Here is a 14057-nt window from a genome sequence, read left to right on the forward strand (position 1 = left end):
AATGAAACACACCCAACAACTTTCTTGGCATTATTAATGAAGTGGTTTGCCATTGCCTTCTCCATTTCACACACAAGTTAATAATCAACTAGTATGTAGGTTTCCTCACGATGTTTTCCTTCAAGTAAGTGGTGGACGATGAAAACTACTATACATGAGTCAGATTTGTATACAAACTCATGTGGCACGAGTAGGATTCGAACCTGTGACCTTTCGATCCACAGGCGGGCGTCTTAACAATTACACTACCACCGCTTCTATTACACATATAGATTGTATTCCTGTACAATAAATCTTAAATAAATAAAATAAAAAATATTCAAAAAAAGTTCTGATTCATTAAAGTTTTTGATCTTATTATTGAAATATACATATTACTAAATAAATATACATATTACTGGCTCGAAGGGCTGCTCTTGCATTTACAATCACCTAAGTACAATGCAATAAAAAAATATTGTCCTATATATTAACAAATATTACTTTTATCTATGGAAAAACATGTTTAAGTTAGGGTTGTATGTAAAAAAAAAATGAATTACGTCCATCAAATTTTCTTTCAATGGACAATTCTATCCGCCGGACCCACGTCACGTCACAATGCGATCTCAAAACGTGTCGCCATTTTGTAAAAAAAAATGTACTAAATCGCGGACAAATCAAATTATTTTCTTTTCTGTGTGCCTATTCAATTTGAAAAAGGAATGTTGGCGGTTTTCAGGACGGAAATGTTGATTTTATTAAAATAAGTTTGAATATAGAATAGATCTAACCGGTTTAGAAAAAATACAAATGAATTGTATATTTGGTTAATACCTAGACACAATTCTTTCTGATTCTTCTACAAGGCCAGAACCCAATGATAGCTTTTAACAAAATAATTACGATTATAGTATTCTATTATCTGTACCAATTTCTGTATAAAAAAAAGAGGAGTAGTTTTGTATTACATTGATTTTAGTGAAATACAATCTATGAAGATCCATGAAGATATTTTTCATTTGTTTTACTTGTAATAACAAAACGTAAATGGCGGACTTAAAGCCTGAGGCTTCTTTTTTAGTCCACTACGGGCTAATGGAGAGAGAAAAGAATAACAAGTAAAATTGTTTATGATCGCAAATCAAGTCATGATTCTTCTAAATGTGATACAATCTCTCGATGGATAATTTCGAAGAACGTCCTTGCGCACGACTTGAAAAATAACAAACAAAATACGACGCAGAGATTTAAAATCGAACGCATTCATTTAGTAACACATTTGTAATAACGCTCTTGCCATTGCATCTCGAGTTCAGTGAGGTCGAGTATATTTAGTCTATGGCTCGCTCAATAAAATTCACAAAATTAATCCCTCATTTGATTTACTTAAGCGTAATGAGTTATTTCATTAGTCGTTTCCCTAGAAAACATTATACTTATAGAAATATCACAAGATTTCGACACGACATGAAGCATATCCTATTATGGACAGACGTACCAGGATTCGATGAAGAAGGGCAGAATGTATTTTTAAAGAGAAAATGTGCAATAAAAAATTGTTACGCGAGTAGGAACAGGACCTTGTTCGGTGATCTGAGATATTTTGATGCGGTTCTGTTCGACGCGAAGGATGTCAGTCAGGGTGATATGGAGCTACCTTCTGTGAGGAGTGGTTATCAAAAATATATCTTTGTTGCGAACGACTCCTCTGACAATTATCCGGTCTGCAAGTCAGTTTATGACGACTTTTTTAATTGGACTTGGACTTACAAGTAAGTCTTTTAGTTTAGATTATGTTTCGTCAGAGCTTAAGTGAAAGAAAGAAAGAAAACATTTATTTGCCAAATAGACAAATTGATGTCAAATAGACACATGGTACATGAGTACAAATAGACAAATTGATGTCAAAATGAATTAGACCTACACGTTTTACCGAATATAGGTATGCAAATATAAATAAATAAAGAGCCATCCACTACAAATCCAAAACAAAAAAAGAATTATAATGTACTTATACTAGCCCTAAATTCTATCCGAGTCTATCATTAAATAAATCATTTAAGTAAGTGGCTTGTATGATACGGTGGCTAAATATATAGTATAAATTTTAAATATTTATTTTTTCCTAATAAAATTTAACTTTCCATAGTCTTTTGTGTTTTCGAATTCTGTGATTTAATTATATTTTTAAACTATTATAAAAATATATTTTTTTTATATCTAACATACCTAATTTATCTCTTTTTCTTGTATATCACTTTTTTAAATTTTTCTTATATTTCCTATTATTACATGTGTTACATAATTTCAAAATTCACAGACTGGACTCAACGATACCGTATCAGAATTTCGCCGTCAAAAACCTTAACGACGAACACTTGGGCACATATTTTCCCTTAAAGACAAAGGCTATGGAACTTGACCGTTTGTCCAAGTCTCGATATCACTCCAAATCCAAGGCAGCGGCCATCTTTTTAGACAAATGTGACAGCCGCAGTGAGCGGGAAAAATTTATACTCGAACTGCAAAAAGAATTGGCAAAATATAAATTAAGTATAGACGTATTTGGGAAATGTGGAAAGGAATGCAAACGGAAATCGATGGCGCCATGTTTTTGGAAGTTGAGAAAGAATTACTTCTTCTATCTCGCTTTGGAAGACTCGATAGCGGAGGATTATATCACTGAACAAATATTGTATGGATACAAGTATAATGCTGTTCCGATTGTCTATGGTGGCGCAAATTATCCCAAGTAAGTATTGTGTTGGACATTAGCTTTTAGTAACCTGGTTTGTTCCTAGAAACCTGGTTTTAGTTTTTAATTATTTTTTATATCTAAATAAAATGTCTTTCACAGCTTCCTTCCACAGAACTCGTACATAAATGCAATGGAGATGGACGTAGAATACTTAGCCAAGACCATGAACAGTTTGATACAGAACCGTAGCGGTTATTACGAGTACTTCGAGTGGAAGAACCACTACGTTATCACAGACTATACCGGTTTGGATCCGTGCAATCTTTGCAGAAACCTGAATCATGATCCCTGGATTACTTTGAAGGTGTCTTTCTATATGTTCAGAGCTTGGTGGAATCCAGATTATAGAAAGAGATGTGACAGTTGGTTTTCGAGTTTTTTCTAAATAAAATTATTGTTTGAGATTATTGACTTCAGTTTTCTTTCAAAATTGTACTTTAACAAGCTTTTATTTAACTTGAATTATAACTATGTATGTCTCTGTTTCGGATAGAATCTTGCAACACAAGTTTGAAGCAGATATCTTCAACCGGTTGAGCTGAAAGTTTTTATACACCTTTAGTTTGGATGACAATGCATTATTATGATAAGCATGACTTGATGGTGTACCCATGAACGGCTCCAGAAGTGGGAACTCCTCAACGGTTTATTACACGGACATAATTTTTGTAACATATTGAATGCAATAATATCTCTCTGTCAATTAGGCCTCTTGTTAACATGAAAAAATACTGAGGCGAAACACGCCATATAGCGAAAAAAGTGTCTTCGGATAAGACTTATTTCTGTATCAAATAAAATAAACATCCACAAATCCATTGAAATAATATCCAAAATGAAAACCACAAGTGTTTTTTTTTTCAACAACAACACACTGAAGTTCAAAAACAAATTAACACAATCCAAACTATTTACCAATCTGCAGCCGCAATTTGTTTTGTAAAGGTTGGTATGAACCCGCATGCGGCGTGCGAGCTGGCCGAAAACACGCCGTTCCAAGTTTAAATTATTTTAACAGATTAAAACGCGATAATGGCCGATACTATAACGGCCAGTGTTAATTTAACTTTTAATCCTGTTTAATCGTGTATCCTGTTTTGCGAGGGCAGTTTTGTTTTGCTTTTAGGAAAAAGAGGGATTTGTTATTTGTTTCTGATTATAACCTTCTGGATATAGGAGCTGGGGCCATATAGGAGTTAATAAGAGCATCTTAAACTGTAAGCGCAGAAATCGGATAAAAATGCTTGTCATTGGCAAAAAAATTCAAGTAAAAAATTTTGAGGAATAGAATCAATTCTTTTAACTTTATGAAACTAACAACATTACTTACCTACACAGTAAAATATTTCCCAAACAGTACTTAAAACAAGAAAATTGCAATGAGAAATAACCAGGCATGAATATCGTGTATTTACAGAAATATATTTAAGTGGTGAAGGATAAGGCAAGGCAGTGATTCTACAAATCCTGCCCTACGCGGGAATTCACTTAGCATATGACAAATAGTGCCGGAGTGACATGCTTTCAAGATACGTGTTAGGTTCGTGGCACACCACTCGCTGAATCAACTAATCCTACTAATATAATTAATTGGTTTATATTCAAGTTTAGTACAAGTTAGATTTAAGTCTAGTACTTAAATGGTGTTGTTCATTTAGATGCGTGTTGATGTTTGTTCCTCAATCACGTGAAAACTGCGTTTATTTAGGCACTTTAAAGTACACAATATTTACATGAATTTACTGAAATGTACACTTTAAATCATTAGATATTAGAGATAATTGAGATAAATAATGTAATTAAAATTTCTAAAATCATTAATTTGCAATGTAAAAAGATGTTCATTTTTAGAGTGAAAATATTTCAATAAAACTATTTTTTGTCTAAACAAACAAACTTATATCTAAATACGAAATACTATCTATTCCATCCATAGACAGAAGATTTTTTTTATAGTATCATAGTACCGCTATAGAGATCGTACCACGAGTGAAGGCCCGTGGCTAAAAGAGGAAATATCAGTAACAGATAGGCCACATTGTTATTTGCAGTGACAGTAGCGCCACGTCTGCGGGCGTTCTTTTCTACCAGTGTGCCCAGCCTTTACAAATATTCTCCCATCGTTTATATGTCCGTAGAATCCGAGTCCGGAGTTATATTGATGTTTATTGCCGCGACATCGTACCGTGCACTTTTGATGATTAATGTCTGAGAATTTTGTATGTTGGATGTCTTTATTGTGAAACTTAAAACTGTTCTTCTTTTAGAGTGCGTTAATTGCTAACACTTCAGCGGTTGTGGTGTAATGGTCCCAGGTGCGAATCCTACTCGTACAACGTGAGTTTGTATGCCAATCTGATTCATGTATAGTATATATCATGTATAGTATATAGTAAGTAGTTTTCATCGAACACCACTTGCTTCATGAGGAAACCTGAGTTGAGAAGTTCCCACGTTGGGAGCCGATCCTGGGTGCACCATCAGGTTATGCATATTATAATAATGCTTGCAAGATTTGATTACAGACAGACAAGCAAATATCGGGACAGGTGAAAATAATAAAAGCCAGATCTCTAAGTCACTTTAGAATGAATATTGTATGTAACATGTATGAAACAAACAGAACTCTATAGAATGCAAATAAGGTATAATATATAGACAAAGTTTGTTTATGTTCGTAACTCATCGTGGCTAACTGCAATTCAATGTACATAGGCGATAGGTGTTGCCACAACAGAAAACTTCATTTACAAAACACCCGCGCTAATCCCGCTGAACCCTGGAATTAGATAAATAACAAGTTGTTCAAACTTTGTTATATTAGTTGCGGACCCCTATTTCGACTGACCGCTGCTTAACTAGCTAACTTCCGTCTGTCCGTATGTTTGCCTTCTTTTGTGGATGAAAGTTGCTAACTCAATCTTGGGTGATGAGGTCGATCGGTGGAAAACATTTTATTTTAGTTTTATATATCCTATCTCTTCTGTTTTATAAATATATGTGACGATTTATGTATATTTCTGTAATATGCTATTCAAAAACTATTTACATTAAAAATAAAAAATGCATACCTAAATATATGGAACTTTTAAAAAATTAGAATTTATGGCAGTTTTTTTCTATGACTCTTTTAAAAGTAGATTTATGGATTTACGCCAGCGTTAAAAAAAACTGAAATTAAAAATCGGTAATGGAAAACTTGATGATCGAGATAAAGTTGTTCGAAAATCAAAACTGAGTTGCTTTCATGTTTTTTTTTAATGGAAAGGATAATATTTGTAACTGGCTGGAATTCAAATTGTCTGCCATTATCGCCCATGATCTTCCAAATTTAATTTCGTGTTAGTCTTGTCTCGTCCTAAATAAGTACTTGCAAAAATTTAGGACAAGCGTCGAAAGATCAATCTAGTTCAGATTCGCTTCGTTTTTCGCAAAATCCAGTTGTTCTTTTTACACTGGTGCTGAATGCTCGCAAGTCAAACAAAACGAGTAGGGCCGGGCGTGATCGATAGACTTAGCAAACTCCTGCGGGATTCTAAAAGTTCATTCCCGCCGGGATCCCGGATTGAGTTACGAACGCTAAGCCGCGAAAATAAAGAGAAACCGCTGCTTAATTGTTTAATTTCATGTGGGAGATAAAATTGCAATATAGATTATTATCTAAGTATTTTCTTTTCGTGCTGAGAGGTTTGAAAAGTTATGAGATACTTAATTTAGCTCAAGACAATATCAGTTAAGTACTTAGTTGACATGGTAAAAATAAAATGTATGGTAGGTACCTAAAAGTAAACATTAATATAATAAAATACGATAAACAAATATAATTTCAATTGTACAATTTTATATGTAGTAAGTATATTGAAATAATGAACTCTAAATAAACGTGACGTCATTTGATCTCACTGACACAATCCTTTTTTTTTGACATTTGGAAAAAAGTAAACTAATTTGGATTGATGGCAACTACTCTATTTACTTCGGATGCATAAAGGCAACTTTTAACTAATGCGGCTAATATTTAGGACTATATGACACTAAATAAACTGTACTTTAAGTATAATTAGGTAACTTGTAATTTTTTTTTATTAACTACGACAAGGTACTACGGTGCGACGCTGCTGCCAACGTGACACTAGTTATTCATAACATTTTAGCCGACACGACTGCTGTCCTAATAGAACTATGAATTTCGAAGCCGGCGGGCATTCGTTACATTTCAGATTCCTTTTTTAAACTGACCAATAAAATATTTCAGTGCCGAATATTTTTTTGTGATTGGCCCCCATGCATCGAACAAGCTCATGATTCGAAATTTAAAAATTTACAAATGACAAGATATATTTTTACCACAAGTTATACATAGTACCTACGCATGCAAAGTACATACACTGTAATGAGTACTTAGGTTAGACTACTACAGAAACTGTAACTGTTATTCAAAATTTTTTTTTTTTCAAATTTTCATTATCAAAGATAGCCATAAGCCATAATTATTAGTGTGGCATGGTATGTGGACTACATACTAGCTACATACACACACATGTTAATGTGAGTGTATGTAGCTTTGGCAGATGACAGGTACTAATAACATTTCCAATGAGGGTTGACGTCAGACAGATTAGATAAAATACCTTGGTATTTATATAAAATTAGATTATTTCTTGCTACAACTTCTAAGCGCCAATAAGAATATTACGCTGACCGAAATTGAAAAATTGAGATTTATGAATTATAAAATGTTTTTTTAACAACATAACGTCTAATTACTTATGCAATAGAAGATTATGTATAATCATTATAATATTACATTCCAAAACTCCAAGAGCGACAGGTAGCAAACAGCACAACATCCAATATGGCGGCGTTTTCACAAGAGCAATATTCGGTACATTTAATATAAATGTTCTGCGACTAATATTCAGCAATATTCGGTATCTAGAGACGAGCTGGCGACGTGCCAGCTGATAACCCACGGGTATTTACTGTACTATGCTTATATATTACTTCAGTGGTGCATTTTATTTCGAAGTGCTGGTGGCTTAGTGGGTAACCGCACACTTGTGATAGAAAGGTCCCAGATTCGAATCGTACTCGTGCCACATGAGTTTGAATACCAATACTCATGTATAGTAGTTTTCATCGACCACCATTTGCTTCCGGTGAAGGAAAACTTCGTGAGGAAACCTGGTGGGCAGTTCAGTTTACTATATATGCGAGTACTTGCTACTAGATGGCGGTAGGTAGTCTTAAAATCATGTCAGATGCCTTAAGGCGATTTGAATTAAATCTGACACCAGTTGCTACTGGTGTCAGATTTAATTCAAATAACACACTCGATATGAACGAATGGTGCGTTTTAAATGCAAATAAAATACTTATTACTTATTATGACCAATGACCAATACGGGGTGAAAGTTTACATGAAAATTGTGCCTGGTGAATTATTTAGGTCTATGAATAATGAATAAATGAATTAATATGAATTAATAAATATATACTATTGAAGTAATATTGTCAGCCAAAATTATTTATAGATGTTTTTTTAGCTATGTGAAGATTATCAACAATAAGGAACCCTTAAAAAATAACATCGACATTAGGTTGCTTTATTCCATTACAAATGAGGAAAAATAGCTATCCATTTCATTATTAAATCCAGTTGCACACTCTGTACACAAAAGCATTGCAGAGTAAATAAAATACAGAAGACTAACACATGAGATATTATTTGCAACATTCGGTATTTTGTTCAAAATGAAAATAATATACATAAATTATAATTATATTAAAGTTTAAGGGCTAAATTTAATCTGTGTGATGTATCCCTGCATATATTTAGTTCAAATATACGTTATTGTATATAATGTTAGCTATTTAGACCTGTGAGGTTTCTGGTGTTTATCAATAAATCCTATTCACAACTTCCCCGTACAAGTATCCCCCGTGTGAATTCTGTCTCTAGTAGACAAAATTCACACGGGCTATAATTACCACATTTATATAATTATCACAGTAGGCTATAATTACCTAGCAAGTTTCTTAGAAATATTCTCGTGAGAAGGGTTTAGCCCCGAGCGGGGACGTCAAATACAGGAATATCTTGGATAGATTTTTAATATAAGAGAAAATATTGATTGTACAGTTTCAGCGGATTTAGAAATTTCTAAATGAAATGAAAATTCGTGTAAAGCTATGCATACATAATATAATTATAAGTATTTTTAAGATTCTTTTAAGACTCCGGATTGTTTCTTCAAAGTTTTCGACTTAATTACTTTTAATTGTAAATTGTTTTGCAAGATTGCACGTTTTCACATACTAATTTTTTTACTATAAAAATTCTTAAATTTCGTACTTTGAATACATAACTTTCTATGACTTGAACCATAGTGATTACATATATAATGACGTCGTACGATATGTCAGCTATAATAAAATAAAAAATATTTTTGTTTATAACCGTTCCTCTGACCATGTTTACTCTGTGCCTGAGTCCAAGAGAAAATTGTATTTTCACATTAGCTAACTAATTTCTTGTCCACTGAGTTTAATTAGTTGAAAGCCACATCTTTGGTGTTTATTTGTGAAACAAAATGTCCATTTATTAAATAATGTCATGGAGCTATATAGTTTTTATGAGTAATAATTTTTTCTAGTTCTTTCTGTAAAGAATTGGCTATTTGTTTGGGTAAAAATAAAATGCATAAGGTATATATTTAAATAATCAAATTCTATATTTAAAGGTCACATTAATTCATCAGCCCTTTATTAATTAAACTAGTTAATATTTATTAATTCTGACTAAAGTGTATGTAGGTATGTGCTTTTTAACTCCGAAATTATGACGTCACAGGATATCACTGTCAACAAACTCAACATAGAAGTTAGTTTTTGACATAAATAGCATGTGATCATGCTGATTGTCTGAGAATGTTTTTCAGTATCTTTTTTTATAGAAGTTTGAAACACAGTTTACGTAAAAATTTACGATAAAATCCCAATCATTTCAGAACTATGGTCTCACGTTATGTGCAGGTTTCATTTTGCCTTTGAAAATTCACATTTGCCGATATAAGAGAGCATAACACGTCACAGGAAATGACTTCAGAGATAAGATTACCCGTAACCAGGCTGGGTGAATGTGAATGCGATACAGGGGCTGAGGAGCTGAGGACAAGTAAATAGCTGCGGTGCATAGAGTCATAATATGTCAGTGTTTCCCAAACTTTGCTGTGCTATGGCCCGGTAATTTTGTCAATTATTCTTTTTTATTCAACCGATATGTTATTGCGGTTATTTCTAACACTCGCATCAAATTTTATTTAAGTCGTATAAAGATATACTAACATGGATTACTAGTACCTACCGCTATTTAGTTACGGTAGACATATCCTGTAATTAATAAATAAGATAAAGCATACTTATAGCTAAACTATGTTATGTCACTATCGCACTTCTTAAAAATTTGGCATTGATAGAACGAGATAAAAAATACTTTAGCTTAAAGTGTGCTTTAACTCTCTGAGATGAGATGAGAGAGATAGAGTGTAATACTGAAATTAACTGTCCACAAGTGTCAAATTCCTTCGCGATGTTTTCCATTGCCGCCAATAAGTGTTGATCTATCATCATCATCATATCGAGTGTGTTATTGCTAACACTGGTGTCGGATTTTATTCAAGTCGCCTAAAGGCAACTGACATGACTTTAACGACTACCTACCGCCATCTAGTGGCAGGTAGTCACATACTCACTACTGTCCACCAGTGTGCAGGTTTCAGTGTCGACCTATGAAAACTGCTATACATGAGTCTGATAGGTATAAGAATTAATTAGTTCTTACACAAGTAGGATTCTACCTATTCCACCTCAGCTTCTTTCCTTCCGTTTTTACAATCGCTTATAGCCTGATACCGGCGGATCCATAGTTTGAGTATCGCTGATCTATGGTGTAGAAAATGAGTACCTATTTTTTATATTACTCCCTTTAAATTTAAAAGGTTCGCCTGTAAATTTAAGTTTGTTTACCAAGATTGGTATACATTCCTCATATGATGTTGGTTCCTCTGTCATGTTGGTTCCTCTTTCTTGTCTCATGCCAGTAAAGGAAGACAGAGGAACCTACACTACATGCTGATACATCAGCTACCAGGAAGTTGTGTGTAGGTATTACATTTCACATAATAGCCGTGAAAGAACAGACAGACATTCGCATTTATAATATTAGTATGGAAGTATGGATATGTATTACATACTCATACATACTTGTTTGTGTGAATGTAATACTTTTTTTTTCAGGTGTGAGTGAGCAGCCGCTGATACACGTGAAAATAATGACCACTTCAACTTATCGTAATTTTTCTTAGCGCGTCGTCTCGGCGAATCATGTCAATAAAACCCCACCGAAACAGCACTCAGTGACTCACTCCGCTCTGGCCACACAGTCGATGAAGTTGTGTGAATGAATGAGTGAATTCTAATGTTGTTAAGTATTAGAGATAATAACCGTTAAAAGTATTCATTATAAGTAGCTACATAAAGAGTCTTTAGGCTATAAATCGTGTCGGCTCAATAGCATTTAATCCGATTGGGAGAACTTGATCCCTCCTTCATTTTAGAGATTAATTTGTCGACCTATTTGCATTAGAAAGAGAAACTTTACCGAGACGGTTCCTGAATTACTTGTTTGGGATTTAAAAGTCGTTGGAACTATGAGCTCCAGGGTTTTTATATGGTACTTATTTTGATCAATTTTATGAATTGAAATAATATAAATCTAGTTACATCGATTCGTCTAAGCAAACGGTTTGTTTTTCTCTTTTTAGCACTATGATGTTAAAAAGAGGTAAAAATAAATGCGTTGTTGTTTATTGACTAAGCAGATAATTCAAGAACCAAGATTCTTTTTAGTCAATTGAGTAACTTTTTTAAAAGCCGGGTTTCGTAAACGTCAAGGGTAAACGTGTTCTCAATACGATAGAATATATTCCATCAAATAATTCCTTTGTCATGTTAGAAAAATTATTTAGAAAAAATCGTGCAGTTCTCTCAAATAAGATTCAAATTTGGAATGTCTATATGAATTTATTTCTTGCAGAATTTAGAAATGACATTCTTGTAAAATATTTTTTGTCTGTGCTGAAAACAAGTGACCTTTGACTGTGACAAAAAAATGGGAGAAATTATGTGTAAGGCAAAGTTGACAGCTACCCAAATTTCTTTAAAGCTTCTACTAAACTACCGGTCGCATTCTTTATAGATTGATAACCGGTGTTCACAACATTCGAAGCCATATTTTTAGCACCTGAAAAAAAAAACAAGTCAAATCATACAAACGAAATAAAAATTTACAGAATTATTCGAATGTTTGAACTGTCAATTTAAATATTGCATTTTTTGTTCGAAAATGAAGAAAATTTGAAATTTTAGGTTTCTTTTTTTACATAAATTTGTAAATTTTTTTTTTATTATTTTTCATTTCAAAATATATAATTTGTTACCTATGTGTGAGAACATCCTACTTATTTTTCTACAATGAAACATGCTAATTCCACTCTTTTTTAAAATAATAAGAAAAAAAAATCAATGAAAAAAAAAAAATAAACTTACGTAATAAAGGTAGAATATATCTACCCGGTATTTTTTTAAATTGTGATTGTGATTGTTTTTTAGGCTTTTCATCTTCTTCGATATCCTCCAGATTATCATCTTCATCAACATCGGCTTCTTCTTCTCTCAGAAGATTGATTACTTTTTCGGCTGCTCCATTGTCCGATATGCTTCGTACGTCTGCTTTTGATGTACTGTTTAAAAATGACACTTTCATTATATTAGCATTATTAGACTCAATTTGTTTATATACCGCATCGTCCCTTTTCATTCTTGTCTGTTGTTTATCATTAGAATTGCTGTCAACAAAGTTTTCACGTATATAATTGTGGATTGTTGATTTTTTCATTAAATCTGCAAAGCTTACATGGTCCGCGAATTCTTCTCTCTGTATTTGCTCATGTATATCGGCTAGTGACGCACTAGCGTTTTTGATTAATGCATCTCTCATTATATCCGTTTCGTTGACTTCGGTTTCGTTTAACAGGGCATTTTTTAGAGATTTTCCGGAATCTGGTAGACTGGCATGAAAGGTATCCAGTAGATGACTATTGCTAATAATAAACTCTTCCAGTGCCAGATCCAGCTCTTTCAATTTGGCTAAGTCCTGTTCAAATTCATATTCGTCCGATGATTGTTTGAATATATCCGAATTTGATTCTTTGAGGACATTGGCCAAGGCGACTTTTAATTTTCCGTTAACTTGATTACTGGATGGTAAAAGTTTGATGAAATGCATCAATTTAGCCGCAGTTTCGTCTGAGACTCCTGCGCGTGTCCCTGAAATAAACTAGAAAAGCAATGAAAATCAAAGTGTATTTCCGGTTTCATCCCCTGCCGTTAATCATCGGTGCCCGAGAATCCGCTTTTCTACTTTTTCTTCTCCACTCTTCGGCATTCTTAGTTGTACCAACAGGTTTTGCTTAATCAGTATCACGTCTAATATACATTATGGGGTTGATAGAAGCGAGAATAACTTACAAAATGTATAAACAATATCACAGCAAATAATTCTTTTGCAATACCCATTATTCGGGTTTAACGTCCGCATTGAACAGTTTATCGCTCCATCTGAAGTGGTCGTATTTAATACATAATACACGTAAATTGCTTTTTATACAGCCATGGTTTTAGTTATACTTATTAGGGTCATTCTTAGATTTAATAATGATTTAGTTTTTTTAAAGTGAAGATTTCTTTAGATGCACTGACTAAATGGTTATGTCCTACTAATATCAGAAATGCGAAAGTTTGTGAGGATGTGTGTATGAATGTTTGTTAATCTTTCACACAATCTACTGGAGCAATTGTTATGAAATTTGATACACGGTTAGAATATAACCTAGAACAACATATACTTTTTATCCCGAAATTTCCAAGGGAGCTAAGCCGGGGTTGCGGCTAGTATTTCATAGATTAAAAAGTGATCAATGACGTAGTCATAGTCATCAATTAAGTGTTCCGTAGTAGCAAGCATGAGAGCTTCAAATCATTTTTCGTCACCAAAAAAAAATATTTTGATTGTCATAGGTACGTATGTAATTTTAGAAGTGTATAATTATTTATCACTTATTTTTAAAGATTTTCCTCTCAAATATGACATTTAAACACATATACGTTTTAATATTTTCAAACGATCGGCTTTAAGAAAAAATCTAGTGGGTTTCATTCTATAGGCAAGAATCGCCCAGAATCGGAGCTGTTAATA

The 14057-nt window shown here is 33.3% G+C and overlaps 2 protein-coding genes across 3 annotated transcripts; one reads left to right on the plus strand and one right to left on the minus strand.

The window, feature by feature from the left end:
* Nucleotides 1-1317: 1317 nt before the first annotated feature.
* LOC128678910 (alpha-(1,3)-fucosyltransferase C-like) lies at nucleotides 1318-3745 on the plus strand. The gene is made up of 4 exons (XM_053760821.1): nucleotides 1318-1754; nucleotides 2303-2734; nucleotides 2840-3102; nucleotides 3666-3745. Exons 1-4 carry the CDS (start codon nucleotides 1321-1323, stop codon nucleotides 3743-3745), a joined length of 1209 nt encoding a protein of 402 aa, XP_053616796.1. The 5' UTR covers nucleotides 1318-1320.
* Nucleotides 3746-11803: 8058 nt separating this feature from the next.
* Nucleotides 11804-13457, minus strand: LOC128678818 (uncharacterized). 2 transcript variants are annotated; one of them, XM_053760645.1, is made up of 3 exons: nucleotides 13331-13457; nucleotides 12350-13139; nucleotides 11804-12044 (listed from the first exon to the last, which is right to left on the minus strand). In XM_053760645.1, the coding sequence occupies exons 1-3, from the start codon at nucleotides 13376-13378 to the stop codon at nucleotides 11947-11949; spliced, it is 936 nt and encodes a 311-aa protein (XP_053616620.1). In that variant the 5' UTR covers nucleotides 13379-13457; the 3' UTR covers nucleotides 11804-11946. The 2 variants fall into 2 exon arrangements, with proteins under 2 accessions (XP_053616620.1, XP_053616619.1); XM_053760644.2 differs by having other exon boundaries at nucleotides 12350-13129; nucleotides 13331-13447.
* Nucleotides 13458-14057: the final 600 nt, after the last annotated feature.

The sequence above is a fragment of the Plodia interpunctella genome, chromosome 20, assembly GCF_027563975.2.
Source record: "Plodia interpunctella isolate USDA-ARS_2022_Savannah chromosome 20, ilPloInte3.2, whole genome shotgun sequence".
NCBI classification, from domain to species: domain Eukaryota; kingdom Metazoa; phylum Arthropoda; class Insecta; order Lepidoptera; family Pyralidae; genus Plodia; species Plodia interpunctella.

Excerpts from the sequence above, each read along its gene's own strand:
- LOC128678818 (XM_053760644.2), bottom strand. The coding sequence starts at position 13,400 with ATGCGGACGTTAAACCCGAATAATGGGTATTGCAAAAGAATTATTTGC. Across the intron at positions 13,130-13,330 it reads TGATATTGTTTATACATTTT|GGACACGCGCAGGAGTCTCA; the intron begins GTAAGTTATTCT and ends AGTTTATTTCAG. Across the intron at positions 12,045-12,349 it reads ATATATTCTACCTTTATTAC|GTGCTAAAAATATGGCTTCG; the intron begins GTAAGTTTATTT and ends TTTTTTTTTCAG.
- LOC128678910 (XM_053760821.1), top strand. The coding sequence starts at position 1,321 with ATGGCTCGCTCAATAAAATTCACAAAATTAATCCCTCATTTGATTTAC. Across the intron at positions 1,755-2,302 it reads AATTGGACTTGGACTTACAA|ACTGGACTCAACGATACCGT; the intron begins GTAAGTCTTTTA and ends CAAAATTCACAG. Across the intron at positions 3,103-3,665 it reads TTATAGAAAGAGATGTGACA|CCGCAATTTGTTTTGTAAAG; the intron begins GTTGGTTTTCGA and ends ACCAATCTGCAG.